Below are 15521 nucleotides of genomic sequence, written 5' to 3'. Positions count from 1 at the left end.
TACAGATAATGAGGAATAATAATCACAATAATGCGTACAATACATGCTCAATTAGAGGTCAGCTATTATTACTTATCATAGGAGTAATGTCAAGACGTTAAGAGAATGACATCAGACTCGGATTTTAGTAAGTTCATTCTAGTTATAAAAGTAGAGAATGGGTTGAAGGGAAGCAAAAGGAAAGACAAGAAAACTGATCAGGGGTCATCGCTGTTATATTTGGTAAAGAGAGTGGAAACAAAAGTGGAGAGGATTGGAAGAAACAGAAGTAAACATTTTCAAAATACTTTAGTTGTAGACTATAAAGTCTAAATCAACAATGAGACAGTAAAAAATATATACATAGCTTCAACAAAGTAAATTCTTAAAAAATTCTGTAAAAAAGTGTGAAGATATGGCTACAATACAAAAAAAAAAATTCCATTATTAAGTGTGGTAGGTTGAATAAAAGCCCCCGAAGATGTATATATACATCCTAATCCCCAAAACCTGTGAATAGGTTACCTTACATGGTAAAAGGAATTTCAGGGTATGAAATTAAATTAAGATCCTGAGAAGGAGAGGTTATCCTGGATTATCTGGGTGGTTCCAATTATAAACATAAGCGTCCTTATAAGAGAAAGGCAAGAGGGTCAATGTCAGAGAAAAGATGTAAGGACATAAGCAGAGTTCAGAGAGGATTCTACCCTGATGACTCTTAAGATAGAGAAAGGAGCCATAGCCCAGGGACACAAATGTAACTAGAAGGTGAAAAAGGCTTCTCTCTTAAAGCCTCCAAAAGGAATGCACCTAAAGAAATAATTTAGACTTCTGACTTTCAAAGTTTAAAAAAATAAATTTGTGATATTTTGAGTCACTAAGTTTCTGGTAATTTGTTTCAGTGGAACCAGAAAGATAATAGACATGTCAACATATCCACAAAAAGTGACATATCCACACAACTGATAAAAATAGAGTATAAATGGGATGCCTGGGTGGCTCAGCGGTTGAGAGTCTGTCTGCCTCCTAATCAAGTCCTGCATTGGGCTCCTTCACGGAAGCCTGCTTCTCCCTCTGCCTGTGTCTCTGCCTCTCTCTGTCTCTCATGAATAAATAAATAAAATATTTTTTTAAAAAATAGAGTATAAATATCTGAACACTTAGAAAACACATTCTGCTACTTGATTAGATTTTAAAAGGCTGTGGCCATATTCTCAATATCAATCACTAAGACACATCATGTAGGAAGTTATACGTTTGTGTAGGAACTATCCACTAAAATAAAAAGCTAATCATTAAGAACAATTTTTTTCTCCATGATCTTCTTTTAGCAATATGCTAATCCTATTTGAAAACCTACCCAGTGTGACCACTGACATGAGTCTGTTACCAAATGTATTCAAGAAAGCTATAAAACACTGAACACACCTATCTGTAATGCATAAATAAATGCTATAAATACAAGTGTATAACCACTCCTTTGAAAGAGTAGAACAAAAATAGATCATCAATGCAGGGCACAGTGATAGAGTAATGAAGTTAGAACTATCATAAGAAATTAAAAACCAGGGGGATCCCTGGGTGGCTCAGCGGTTTAGCGCCTGCCTTTGGCCCAGGGCGTGGTCCAGGGTGGAGTCCCTCGTCAGGCTCCCAGCATGGAGCCTACTTCTCCCTCCTCCTGTGTCTCTGCCTCTCTCTCTCTCTATCATAAATAAATAACTCTTTAAAAAAAAAAGAAATTAAAAACCAGGGCAGCCCGGCTGGCTCAGTGGTTTAGTACTGCCTTCAGGCCAGGGCATGATCCTGGAGACCCGGGATTGAGTCCCACGTCGGGCTCCCTGGATAGAGCCTGCTTCTTCCTCTGCCTGTGTCTCTGCCTCTCTCTCTCTCTCTGTGTCTCTCATGAATAAATAAATAAAATCTTAATTAAAAACCAAAGAAAGAACCTTTTTTATAAGTGGAGAGGAATTAAAAAAAAAAAAAGGAAAATGAGAAGATGAATCTGCCAAGAAAGTTGAACTTCACTTCAACTTCTCTTACATGGAATGGGCCATCCAAGCAAGCAGGCAACTACATGTGATTGAGAGAAGAATAATACAAGAAAGACTATCAAAACTGAATAGAAGAAAGCAGTATCAGACTACTGAGCTTTCAAAACTGGTTAATAAATACTAAAGTTATTACACCAGTTACAATTTAAGAGCTCCCCCATCTCCCTGATCCTAAGTAAATCCTTCATATTCAGTTCAGAAAGCTAAGTGACTAATGACATAAAATTAGTTCTTTGTATCAGGTCACAAATGGAAGTAGGTCTCCTATCATCAAAAACAAATAAACGAGCAGAGCAAAACAAAAAGAACAAAGCTTTTAGCTTAAGTTCATTTTAAACCAAACTACTTATTGCATCTGTGTGTATACACATATCATATATCACATGTATATATGTATATATAAATATTTCTGCATAATATTTCAAAATATAATATATTCTCTCTTAAACTTTAAAATTGAATCAAAGGTTTAATTTTGTAAATACCAACACTTCAAACCAATCTAGAAAATATATGAAGAAAAATACACTTCAAAGTATTTAAGACAGAGAATAGTTCCTAGGTCTCAAAAAGTAGGAAAGGCTTTTAGAGTTTTCCTTGGTTATTTTGGTTTGTCATCCACTCAACAAATACTTATTGGGCCTATGAGACATTGTGGTAGGCAAATAACAAAAATGAAGAAAATAAATCACTGGTTACAAGGAGCTAGAAGAGCTAGGAACTCCATCCCGCCCTCTTTTACAAATAAGTTGAGGGCCACAGCCAGTTAAATTTCTAGAAGTAAAACACAATCTGCTGACTCCCAGACAGATGGCTCGCTCTAGCCATCTGCAGTTTACTCAGCTTAATGAATGCACCAAGTCATTATTACAACTCAACACTGAATTAAGCCAAAGAGGAAAATGCCACAAAAGGAGAAGAAACAAGTATAGAAACTTTCCTCTTAGTTTGTTGCAAATCAAGCCTAGCCTGTATGAATTGAAAGTCCCCCCAAGTCTAGTATTACATGTTTCCAATGCTAAAATAAGGCAAGCAGGGTTATTCTATGGCGGTGCTATTTATTGGAACTCTGTAATTAAGAGATACCTACAGCACAGCTTTATAATGAAGCCTCACCCTATATAAGTTCAGTTTTCCTTATAGTCTTCCTTCTTTAAAACTTAAGATAAGGAAAACTGTCAAAAAACAAACTTAAATGCATTTCCTACTCAGGAATTTAGTTTCTTCACCCATAAATATATCATAATTGTTTTCAGGACTACCAAAATTCAAACCACATGCACCTATACACAGAGGTAACAACAGGTAAGCTATTTAAATAACAGAATGGTATTTAAAACCTCAGAGAAAATGTCTCTTCATACAAAAGGAGTTACATGAACTTTTAAGGTTTTAACATCTAGTATCAGCCTTAAGAATTAGGCTACCATCCTGTAAAAGATTAGTCACTATGGTAAAACCCTCAAAAAACAAACACTGAAAAAAAATCTATCATTCTTTTATTTCAAATCTATACTGAATTATAAGACATTTAAAGGTTCAGGAATGGGGATCCCTGGGTAGCTCAGTGGTTTAGCACCTGCCTTTGAACCAGGGCGTGATCCTGGAGTCCCGGGACTGAGTCCACATCAGGCTTCCTGCATGGAGCCTGTTTCTCCCTCTGCCTCTGTCTCTGTCTCTCATGAATAAATAAATAAAATCTTTAAAAAATAAATAAATAAAGGTTCAGGAATAAATGACACATTTATTCCAATTAGGCCCTTCATGATATAAAGATAAAATGATCTAATAATAGAGAATGATAAATGGGGGCGCCTGGGTGGCTCAGCAGTTGAGCATCTGTCTTTGGCTCAGAGTGTGATTCCAGGATTCCGGCATTGAGTCCTGCATCGGGCTCCCTGTGAGGAGCCTCCTTCTCTTGCTGCCTATGTCTCTGTCTCTCATGAATGAATAAATAAAATCTTAAAAAAAGAAAAAAAAGATAAATGTGCTAAATATCTAGTTCAATGCAAGAAACAGTTGTAAGACATAAAGCTATTACTTATCTTAGCTATTAGTAAGTTAAGTATAGCTATATCTATTACTTATAAAGATATTATTTATCTTACCACTATCAACAGCTTCAACTTCACGGTCAATTGCATCTCTGATCATTAGTGGATGGATGAAGAATTGAGCCCATCTGAAAAATAAAAAATAAACCCAGCATTTCTGCTTTTATTCAAAAAAAATATTTTCATCACTGAACATCTATCTTTTGATTAAGAAACTGGGATGCCTGGGTGGCTCAGCGGTTAAACATCTGCCTTTGGGTCAGGGTGTGATCCTGGAGTCCTCGGATTGAGTCCCACATTGGGCTCCCTGCATGAAAAACGCTTCTCCCTCTGCTGAGATGTTTTTCCTGTATTGTTGCAATGCTTATACTTCGTTAAAATTATTCCTAAGTATTTTATTTTGGGAATATTATTGTCACAGAAAATTTTTCTTAATTTCATTTTTGGATTTTTTATTGCTTGTGTATAGCAATGGAGGTATTTATGGCTATAAATTTCCTTTTGTGCACAGCTTTTGTTGCATCCTATACATTTTTGTATTTTGCATTTTTCCCTTTTCATTATCTCTAAGTATTTTTTTAACTTCTTTTGTGATTTCTTCTTTGACCCACTGATTATTTGAGAGTCTATGGTTTAATTTCTACACGTGTGCAAAGTTTCCTTATGTTACTAATTTTTTAAAGAATTTTATTTATTTATTCATATGAGAGAGAGAGAGAGAGAGAGAGAGACAGGCAGAGAGAGAAGCAGGCTCCATGCCGGAAGCCCGATGTGGGACTCAATCCTGGGACTCCAGGATCACACCCTGGGCCAAAGGCAGGTGCTGAACTGCTGAGCCACCCAGGGATCCGCTGTTACTGATTTCTAATTCCATTCCATTATGGTTACAGAACAGTCTCTATAATTTTAACCCTTTCAAATTTATTGGAATTTTTTTTAGACTTTTATATTTATTTATTCATGAGAGACACAGGGAGAGAGAGAGAGGCAGACATAAGCAGGGGAGGAGCAGGCTTCCCGCGGGGAGCCCGATATGGAACTCAATCCCAGGATCCCAAGATCCCAACCTGAGCCAAAGGCAGAGTCCGATGTGAGGCTCAATCCCAGGATCCTAAGATCATAACCTGAGCTGAATGCAGACACTGAATTGACTGAGCAACCAACCACACAGATACCCCTCAAATTGTTCTTTTAGAAGTTACCCTAAAAAATATTATATGGATCCTTTTAACAATGTCTAATGCTAATATTTTACCCCCCAAAATGCCTTTTCTCCTTTATATTACTACTAATATGCTATTATTGCTTTAATTCTGTGCACTTTCTAAATTTCCAAATTATTGTTTTAAATAATCAATGTTCATTTCTATTACATAAAATGATTTTCATTGTTCTTTTTTCATCTCTGACCATTTTCTTTCTACTTGAAATTCTTCAGAATTTCCTTCAATAAGTTGGCTGCTGGCACAGTCAGTTGTGTGTCTAAGGTCTATTTTACAATCATTCTTAAAAGATATTTTTGCTTGGTATACAATTTGTGGTGGGTAGCTATTTTCTTTCAGGCCACTGGACATACCCTACGTCTTACACCTTCCACTATTGCTGAATAGTCATCAATCTAATATTCCTTTGAAGGAATTTTCCCTTTTTATCTGGCAAAGATTCTCTATATTTGGTTTTCTATAAAACCACTAGGTTTTCCTACATTTGGATTTATTTTAATGTGCACTTTTGGAATTTGCTAGGTTTCTTTAACGTTGGACTTGATGTTCTGAAAGATTTCCAGCGGTCAACCTTCAAATACTGTGTCTTCTCCATTTTTCTTTCCCCTCCTAGGACTCCACTGGACATTTCTGGTCTATTCTCTATGCCTCTTTTTCTTTTCTCTGTATTGTCCCCTCTTTATGTTGTATTTCAAATTTCTTTTAGCCTATCTTCCAGTTTACTAACTCTTATCTTCAGCTGTATCTACTCTTTTCTTAAACCAGGCTATTAAGTTTTCAATTTCAATCATATTTCAGTTCAAGATGTTCTTTTTATTTTCCAAATCTCACGTTATAGTTTCCTATTCCTTGCAACTGTACTCAAACTTGTGCCTTCTTTCTTTTTGTAAGATTTATTTTAGAAGAGAGTCTGAATGGGGAGAGGCAGGAGAGAATCCAAACAAATTCCCTGCTGAGCGGGGAGCCCAATGCAGAGTTCAATCCCAGGACCCCAAGATCATGATGTAAACCAAAATCAATGCTCAACTGACTAAGCCACTCAGGTGCTTCAATGCCTGATTTCATTAAAAACAAAGTATAACCATTTTTATAATCTGTCTCCAATCATTCCAATGCCTAAAATCTCTAATGCATTATTAAAAGCCTGTGTTTTTTTTTTTTAAGATTTTATTTATTTATTCATGATAGTCACACAGAGAGAGAGAGGCAGAGACACAGGCAGAGGGAGAAGCAGGCTCCATGCAGGGAGCCCGACGTGGGATTCGATCCCGGGTCTCCAGGATCGCACCCCCGGGCCAAAGGCAGGCACCAAACCGCTGCACCACCCAGAGATCCCTTTGTTTTCTGTTCTCACTCATGTCTTGTTTTGTGTGTCCACCTACATTTGACTGAATGCTGATCATTTTACTTGAAAAACTATTTATAGGAGCACTAATGTTAAGGCCTAGGATGAAGCATTTTCTTGGGTTGTATTTTTTTTCACCTCCACAGATTTACCTCAAGTACAACTGACAAAATTATATATATATATATATATTTTTTTAAAGTAGGTCCCACACCTAGCACCAATGAAGGGCTTAAACTCACAACCCTGAGATCAAACCTGAGCTGAGACCAAGAGTCAAATACTTAACTAACTGAGCCACTCAGGCACCCCCCCTCCCAATTATATATATTTAAAGTGTACAACATGATGATTTTCATCATGCTGAACATTGTATCTTCAGAACTTATTCATCTTATAACTGAAGATGGTGCCCTTTGACCATCATCTCCCCATCTCCCCACTCTACAGCCTCTGGTAACCACCATTCTACTCTGTTTCTATGAATGTGGATTTTTTTCTTTCTTTTCCTTTTTACTCATTTAATTTTAATTTTTTATTTTTCTATTTGGTTCCACATAGGTGACATCATACAATATTTGTCTTTCTTGTGTGGCTTATTTCACTTAGTTTAATGTCCTCTAGGTTCATACCAGCAGTTGCAAATGACAATTTCTTTCTTTCTCATAGCCATTATATTCCATGGAATATCTCATAATATTCCACTGTCTACCTCTATCTATAGGTATTTCACATTTCCTTCATCCATTTATCCATCAACGGAAGCATTTACTTTTTAAAGAATTTGTGCTTGCTTCTCTCAGGCATCTGAGAACACTACCAGTTCTCAACTGTGTTAGATCACAATGAAGGCTTGAAGTTCACCAGAAAACTCGGGCATTTTGAAAATAGGCTGTAATTCCTTTGAATGGCTGATCTATTTTCTCAATTTCAGTCCCAGCTTACTATAAAGGAGGGTCTTCTATTAGATATCCCACTTTGTGGACATCCAGGGCTTTGATATTTCTTGCCCTTGCCCTGAAATACTGATAAAGTCAAGTCCAAATTTATTGAAATTAGCAAATGCCACCAGGGCAAAAGCAGCTTCCATTTTCATTTACTTAGCAGAGTAAAAATTGATTTCCTCAACTTTTTACGTAAATGATCCAAGATACTAATAAACAATGTGACCTGTGTGACAGAATTGGATTTTACTGACCTATTAAAAAATACTAGCATTTAATACATGCTACATGAGTCCTTTGCAAATGAACCACAGACATTTTATTCCTTAATAAATGTATAATTTTATCATACTTTCTTTTCAAGATTTTATTCACTTATTTGAAAGAGAGAGCAAGCATGAGCAGGAGAGGCAGAGGGAGAAGCAGACTCCTCACTGAGCAGGGAGCCAGATTCGGGGCTTAATTGCAGAACCCCAGAATCATGACCTGAACTGAAGGCAGATGCGTAACTGACTGAGCCACCCAGGCACCTCTATCATACTAACTATAATAGAAGCAATACTTAACATTCTACCACTATCATTTGTCATACATTCATGATTTGGTATTCTTATTAATTTTCCAATTAATATAGTAGCATTCTTCTTTTAATCTGGTAGGTTTTTTGTAAGTAGAAATAATATGCAAATATCTTTTGGTATACAAGCAATCCCTAAATCAAAAATGTACAGAACCTCTTTAATAAGAAATAAGTAAAGTTGTTTAACTTTATACCACATTCCATCAAATCTGAAGTGGTCAGCATTTATTCAACATACCCTTTGCCTAATCTTTTTTCCAATAAAATGTTTTTTTTTCCTTCTTTGTATTTAGATATAACCAAATGTGGGTTTTTCTGGTTGGGGGAGAGGATTGTTGGTTGGTTTGTTTTAGGGTTTGGGTTTTTTTTGGTCTTTTTAACTTTTTTTTTTTTTTTAAGATTGTATTTATTTATTCATGAGAGACACAGAGACAGAGAAGTAGAGACATACGCAGAGGGAGAAGCAGGCTCCATGCAGGGAGCCCAGTATGGGACTTGATCTCGGGATCCCAGGACCACACCCTGAACTGAAGGCAGACACTCAATTGCCAAGCCACCCAGGCGTGCCTTGTTTGTTTTTCAGTCATATAAAATCATGAAGGGATCCCTGGGTGGCGCAGCGGTTTGGCGCCTGCCTTTGGCCCAGGGCGAGATCCTGGAGACCCGGGATCGAATCCCACATCGGGCTCACGGTGCATGGAGCCTGCTTCTCCCTCTGCCTGTGTCTCTGCCTCTCTCTCTCTCTCTCTCTCTCTCTGTGACTATCATAAATAAAATAAATAAATAAATAAAATAAAATAAAATCATGAGAATTCAACATGACTACTGCTTAAGATTTCTTGGGATGCCTGGGTGGCTCAGTGGTTGAGTGTCTGCCTTCAGTTGAGGGCATAATTCCAGAGATGGGGATCGAGTCTCACATCGGGCTCCTTGCAGGAAGCCTGCTTTCTTCCTCTGTTAGGTTTCTGCCTCTCTCTCTCTCTCTCTCTCTCTCTCGGTCTCTCATGAATAAATAAAATCTAAAAAAAAAAAAAAAAAGATTTCTTCACACATACGAATACCTGTTTGGATTTTGTGGACCTTGGGAGCTAAAAACTTTGAAATGAGCAAACATGCAATCATCCTCAAGGTATTCCTGATTTTATAAATTCACAGAAAAGATAACCTTGAGCATCATTTGCTCTGCCTTCATTGATTTTGTCCCTATCCTTTTGTTTAATCAAAGAAACATTGAGTATCAAATATATGGGCTATGGACATGTCCTTAAGTATACAATTAAAAACAGCTATAAAATAATTCACTCAATACGGGTAGACAGCCATATTAGAGATTCATGAAGAAAACGAGAATGTCATATCCTATCATAGATAACATCATCACAGTAATAGTGTCAATTTTAATGGGATTTTGACAGTTTTAGCAAAAGAGTTGTTAATTTGGGGGTTCAGAAACACATATGTATTCCATTGAAAATAATGGTATATGTTTTCAACTTATGGGAATTTACCCAAAAGATTTTTTAGAGTCAAATTCATCTCTCAAGGGAAGAGAAAATGACCTGAGTTCTCTGGTCATTTATGGTAACTTTATGGTAACTTTTTCTACATAGAAACAGTATTAATTCATTCAACAGGTATCTGTGTGTCTGTCAATTTTTTTTTTTAAAAGATTTTATTTATTTATTCATGAGATAGAGAGAGGCAGAGACACAGGCAGAGGGAGAAGCAGGCTCCATGTAGGGAGCCCAACATGGGACTTGATCCCAGGTCTCGAGGATCACACCCTGGCTGAAGGCGACGCTAAACCGCTGAGCCACCAGGGCTGCCCATGTCTGTCAAATTCTTGGTGCCGGAGAGATATCAACAAAAAAAATTGACAAAAATCTCTACCGTCAAAGGCTTACATTACACTGGTCAAATTCAAGATTTCTTTTTTTATATTACAATCTTATATTTATCTAGAATTCAGCATGAAGTGACTTCTTTTTTCTAGTGTAGACTTTGGTCTGCAACCTTGTGGTGTCAAAACTCTACTAACACATGGACATAAACTTTCTGGAAAACAATTTTGCAGTGAGTATCAAAAGCTTAAAAAGAAGCCTTACAGGAAGCCTGGGTGGCTCAACTGGTTAAGCGTTTGCCTTTGGCTCAGGTTGTGATCCTGAGTCCTGAGATCGAGCCCCATGTTGGGCTTTCTGCTCAGCAGAGAGTGTGCTTCTCCCTTTTCCTTTGCCCCTCCCCATAGTTCCTGGGTGGTCTCTCTCTGCTCACTCTTTCAAATAAATGAATAAAATTTTTTTTAAAAAGCCTTAAAATTCCACATGCAAAAAAAAAAAAAAAAAAAAAGCAAATATACTCAGCATTTTTACTTCCTATAAGTTAAATAATTTAAAATGTGCACAAATATTAAGATATTCATTACAGCAAATTTCCATAATACTAGAAAACTGAACACAATTCAATTAATCATAGCTGACTTGCTGCACAGATATGCTACTTTTATACAATAAAAATAACACAATCTCTTAATACTATGTTTTATAAATTATAAAATGATGTATAAAAATAACTTATCTGGTTTAAAAATATAAAAGGATTCACCCACATATGGAATTTAAGAAACAAATCAAATGAACAAAGGGAAGTAAAGGAACAAATCAAAAAATAGACCCTTAACTACAGAGATCAAATAGATGGGTGCCAGAAAGGTGGGTGGGAGGATGGGTGAAACAGTGAAAGTGATTAAGAGTACACTTATCTTAATGAGCACTGAGAAATATACAGAACTGATGAATCATTATACTGTACATGTGAAAAGAACTTAACACTGTATGTTAACTATACTGAAACTAAAACTTTCAAATTAAAATATAAAAAAATATGAATAACATGATCTCATATATATTTAAAAAAATAGATGGCTATATACCTAACATTAGCCAGTTATCTTCAGATTATAAAACAGAATCAGTCATATCTGTTTTCTGCTTCTATTTTTCCATATTTTTTACTAAATTAGAAAAAATAATTTTAATAATGAGCCAACAGAGTATACATTACTTATGAAACTCAAAGGTATTTAAGGGTTTGCTTAATCTTCAATATAAAGACTAAATATTACAAAACATGAGCAAAGGTGCATTTCATACTTTGCTCATTTTTCCAAATAAAGTATATGATAATTCTACAGAATTAGAGTACTGTTTGAAGAGAAATACCACAGAACAATAATCATATTTACATTTGTAAAATGTTATTATATAATTAAAATAAAAACACATTTTGAGTTAGTTACCTATCCAGGGCTTCCTTGAAGTATTTTCTCTGGACATCAAATTGAAAGACTGTACGTTCACAATCAGTTGAAGCATTATCACTACCTCCATGTTTCTTCAGGAAGGCATCAAATCCATTTTCATCTGGATATTTCAAACTACCCATGAATACCACTAAGTGAAAAAGCACACAAAGTCACAGAACACCAAGATATAGACAATGTTTTTATCATCAAGGATGAAATATCTCAAATACAAAAAACTGGAAGAATATATACCAACATGTTAACATTGGTTTTGTCTGGTTAATACTTAATTTTAAAGAAATATTTTATTTGTATAAAGGTTAAAATGTAAACATAAGCATGTATGCAGGTTATTATTATGAAAATTCCTTTTTTTTTTTAAATCATGAAAACTCCTAAGGTGAGAAATTTACCCTCAATTAGCTTAGAAAGTCAGAATATAAATAAATAATTCAGGAAAACAAATACAGATTTAAATATCTATATTTGTATAGCATCCACACAGGTTTCATTGTGGTAAATTCATAATTAAACTGAAGATTTTGTTTGTTTTGATATTATGTCTTTTTATTTTCTGTATTTTTAATGCTTTGCCATCTTGGGGCCTTGCTAACTCTGGAAGAGACAGCCCTTCTCAAAGTTATATAGATTAGATTCCTAGAGACAGGCAATTGTCTCCTGATCTGTTGGCCTTAGCATACCTAAAACAATAATAAAATCTACATTTTAAAATAGTCTTCTAAGTGGTTTCATCCTAATCTACAAAACTAGTGCAGTTAAAGAGATTAAAATAAAGTCTTCCCCTATAATATTCATACATATATTTTTTCTTAGCCTTTTCTCTTATTAAACATATCATACTTCTATCAAACCAGTTACTTATCTTTGAAATCAATTCATACAAATTTGGAGGAAAAAATACACTCAGGAATGATATTTCACAAAGATCTTACTGTGCTCCAAAAAGTGTGCCAGCCCGGGCAGGTCATCAGGATCAGCAAAACTCCCAACTCCAACACAAAGAGCCGCTGCAGACTGGAGTAAGTAGAACACATACAAATAGTGAGTCAATCCTAAAGGAATAATACTGTCATCACATTAAGGATTCACTTGGAGATGGATGTTTTTCCAACAGAAAGTAACAAAATTCTTTCCCTGAATATCAGGAGGAGCAGCAAAGTGAAACTCACCAGAACTGTGTCAGTTTCACCCTGCTGCTCCTCCTCTTGCCATCCTGCCAAATGCTGAACAGGTGCAGACCTAAGGGAAAAAGCAGAAACAGACAGAAAAAAAAATGGAAGGGGACTAGCCAGCCCACCCAAGTACCATTTCCTGCCAGCATTTCAGAGTATTGAACCAAGTATGTTTCCTGATTTGTTAGATTTTGGAAATCTGCAGAAGTAATACATCTACATAGATTATCTCTAAAGATCTTAGCAATTAAAGACTGTGTCTAGTAACTCAGTTACCAGATGTGAGACTTCTCAGTGTCACTCAGAAAAATTTATTAAAACAGGATAAAAAATAACATGTCAGGAAAACATCTAATAAGATAATAAGTAAATGGTTAAAAAGAAAGTCTTTATTAAAAATCTATAGAACTAAGCTTTAAAGAGGCTCTTTAGTTCTTCATTTCTTGTGATATATAGAATATATATATCAGATATTCTTCCAAAACTTTGGACAAATCAGAGTTTCTAACAAAATAGATGATCAAGAGGTACACCAAACTATGGACTTATGATTAAGGCATACCATTATGTCACTGTAAATTAAAAGATTAAAGGACATAAAACAGGAGAGGAAAATAGTTAATTCAAATTCAATTCAAAGCCAAATCTTTGAAGATAGGAAGTTACTTACTTTCCCAAATTTTTCAAATGTCAATTTTAAAAAGCTAACATATTTGTTGGCACAGACTGTTTTTTGATAAATGGCTATTCTTTTAGAAAGACAGCTTTTAAGAAATATCATGTATCTGGTATAAAGTCTAAAACCATGTGTCAGAAAATGAAAATATGTTTTCAGAAGAACCAAACAGCCTCATTTGATACTGTAAATCCCATTTTGAAGACGAAGGCACATAAACTCAGTTAAAACATGGGGAAATATCCACTTCTTCAAACCAGTCTAACCTGTTCTGTGATGTTTAATAGGTGCCTAACCTGCTTTCAGCTCCAACTACCCCATTAAGATTTCTTGTCTCGACCAGCAGGGTTGAAGACATTTTTGTATAAGTTGACTTAAACCACAGTCTATCAGTCAGCTTTGACCACAGCAAAAACAGGCTCTGCGATTGCTAGAAGAGAAATTCATACTTGAGAATTATCTACCCAAGAAATTCATACTTGAGAAATTCATACTTGAGAACTGACTTAAGAAAACCCTGAACAAATCATTAATTCTGTATATATCATACTTAAATTTCAACCTTGTTAATTTAGCAAAACTTTCAGATCAAGAACACTTCCTTTTGGGAAGAGCAAAGTGGAAGGGGAAGAAAATGATGCCTCAGAAAAGTAAACTTCTTAGCTAGGTAAGTGTCCTCCAAAAACCTCAAAATTATTTCTTCCCACTTCTTTTATTAATTCTCATATTTACCTTAAACAAAGTCCACATTTTCCAAATAAAAATTAAATCATAAAACCACAGCAAAACCCTAAACTACTCATAAGCCACCTTTTATTTAGACAAACTTAGTTTTTCTTTTGCAGACACTCATTCAATGAATATGATCAATCATAGGACCTTTCCTTTCACAGTGTAACCACTGCACCTGAATAAACAATTTGATTGCATCTTCAAACTATAATAGATTCCTGCATTCCTTTCTAATATGATCCAGAACAATCAGTATCTTATGAAGGAATATACCATACTGAGTTTTCAGAAAAGGCAGCATTTAAGCCATTTTTAAATGATCACTACAATCTGCTCTCAATGCTCTAGAAAAGGTAAACATCTAGAGTCTGATCCAAATAAGCAAAATAAAAATATCTACCAAAACACTGGATGTACATCTTCATTTGTCAAAGGGGTTCACAACCGCTATATAAATCTAAGGCATTTTATTACGTCTTGACAATAAAACTGGCTGTTAAAACAAGCTTTTAATTTCACCCTGGAGTCTTGCTTATCAGTTGACAGAAGATATAAAGAAGTCCAAAGCATGGGAAAAGTTGCTGATAGACATAGAAAAACCTTTTAGACAGAAAATATTCAGTTATGAAGTTATGACACAATCAGTTTTACAGCTAAAATGGACCTTAAAAATTATGTATATAATCTAGGGACACTTAGCTGGCTCAGGTGGTAAAGCATTCAACTCTTGATCTCAAGATGAAGTAAATTTGGCCCCCATGTTGGGTAGAGAGATTACTTTAAAAAATAGTAATAATAAAACCTTTTTTAAAAAGCATGTATATAATCTAATCTCATTGTTTTAGAAATGAGAAAATGAAAAGGTGTAAAACCAAAGATAGAGCCAGAATTAAAACTCATGGTTCCTGACTGTCAGTATTCTTTCTACCCTGTGACTTTTATAATTTCTTCCTTTCTATTATTGTTCTATTTGGAATTATGAGGTCTATTTTAAATTAATGTATCAGTTCCCAATTTATTTATTCAGACCCTGATAGAGAGTATCAAGTGGCACACACATACACATTTTTTTTTCAGTATTTTGGTTTTTATTCCTAAAGTTTTCCAACTAAAACCACTTGTCCTATCATGTTACCCTAAAACAGGCATCCTTCATATTAACCACCTTATGGTATGTTTGACATCTAGATTTTAGTCTTAATAATATGAACCTTATTTCATTTGTATGTTGACTATATGATGTTGAATGTATTATCAATATTCAAGAAACTAGTTCTAACAAACATTTGCTGATCGATTCCCCTATATCTCCAAAATATTATCCTCTAATATAGGTACTCCCTACTGTAAAATGGAGGTATTCTTTAAAAGATATCCAGAGAGAAAAATTCTCCTTATCGAGCCCTACTGATATATTTACTTATTGTTATTAACTTGACCCTC

At 35.1% G+C, this 15521-nt stretch overlaps 1 protein-coding gene across 4 annotated transcripts in view; it reads right to left on the bottom strand.

The window, feature by feature from the left end:
• NRDC (nardilysin convertase) overlaps positions 1-15521 on the bottom strand; it is a 90968-nt gene that overhangs the window by 36396 nt on the left and 39051 nt on the right. For 3 of the 4 annotated variants that reach the window (XM_077844924.1, XM_077844920.1, XM_077844921.1), the window contains exons 3-7: positions 13643-13776; positions 12668-12737; positions 12431-12512; positions 11472-11625; positions 4139-4212 (exon numbers count right to left, since the gene is read on the bottom strand). In XM_077844924.1, coding sequence (XP_077701050.1) covers positions 4139-4212; positions 11472-11625; positions 12431-12512; positions 12668-12737; positions 13643-13776 — 514 coding nt within the window. The remainder of the gene's footprint in view (positions 1-4138; positions 4213-11471; positions 11626-12430; positions 12513-12667; positions 12738-13642; positions 13777-15521) is intronic. The other variant, XM_077844922.1, reaches the window with a different exon arrangement.

This window comes from Canis aureus, chromosome 13 (genome assembly GCF_053574225.1).
Source record: "Canis aureus isolate CA01 chromosome 13, VMU_Caureus_v.1.0, whole genome shotgun sequence".
NCBI classification, from domain to species: Eukaryota; Metazoa; Chordata; class Mammalia; order Carnivora; family Canidae; genus Canis; species Canis aureus.
Note: the sequence above shows the minus strand (reverse complement) of the source record. Positions and strands in the feature narration are given on the sequence as shown.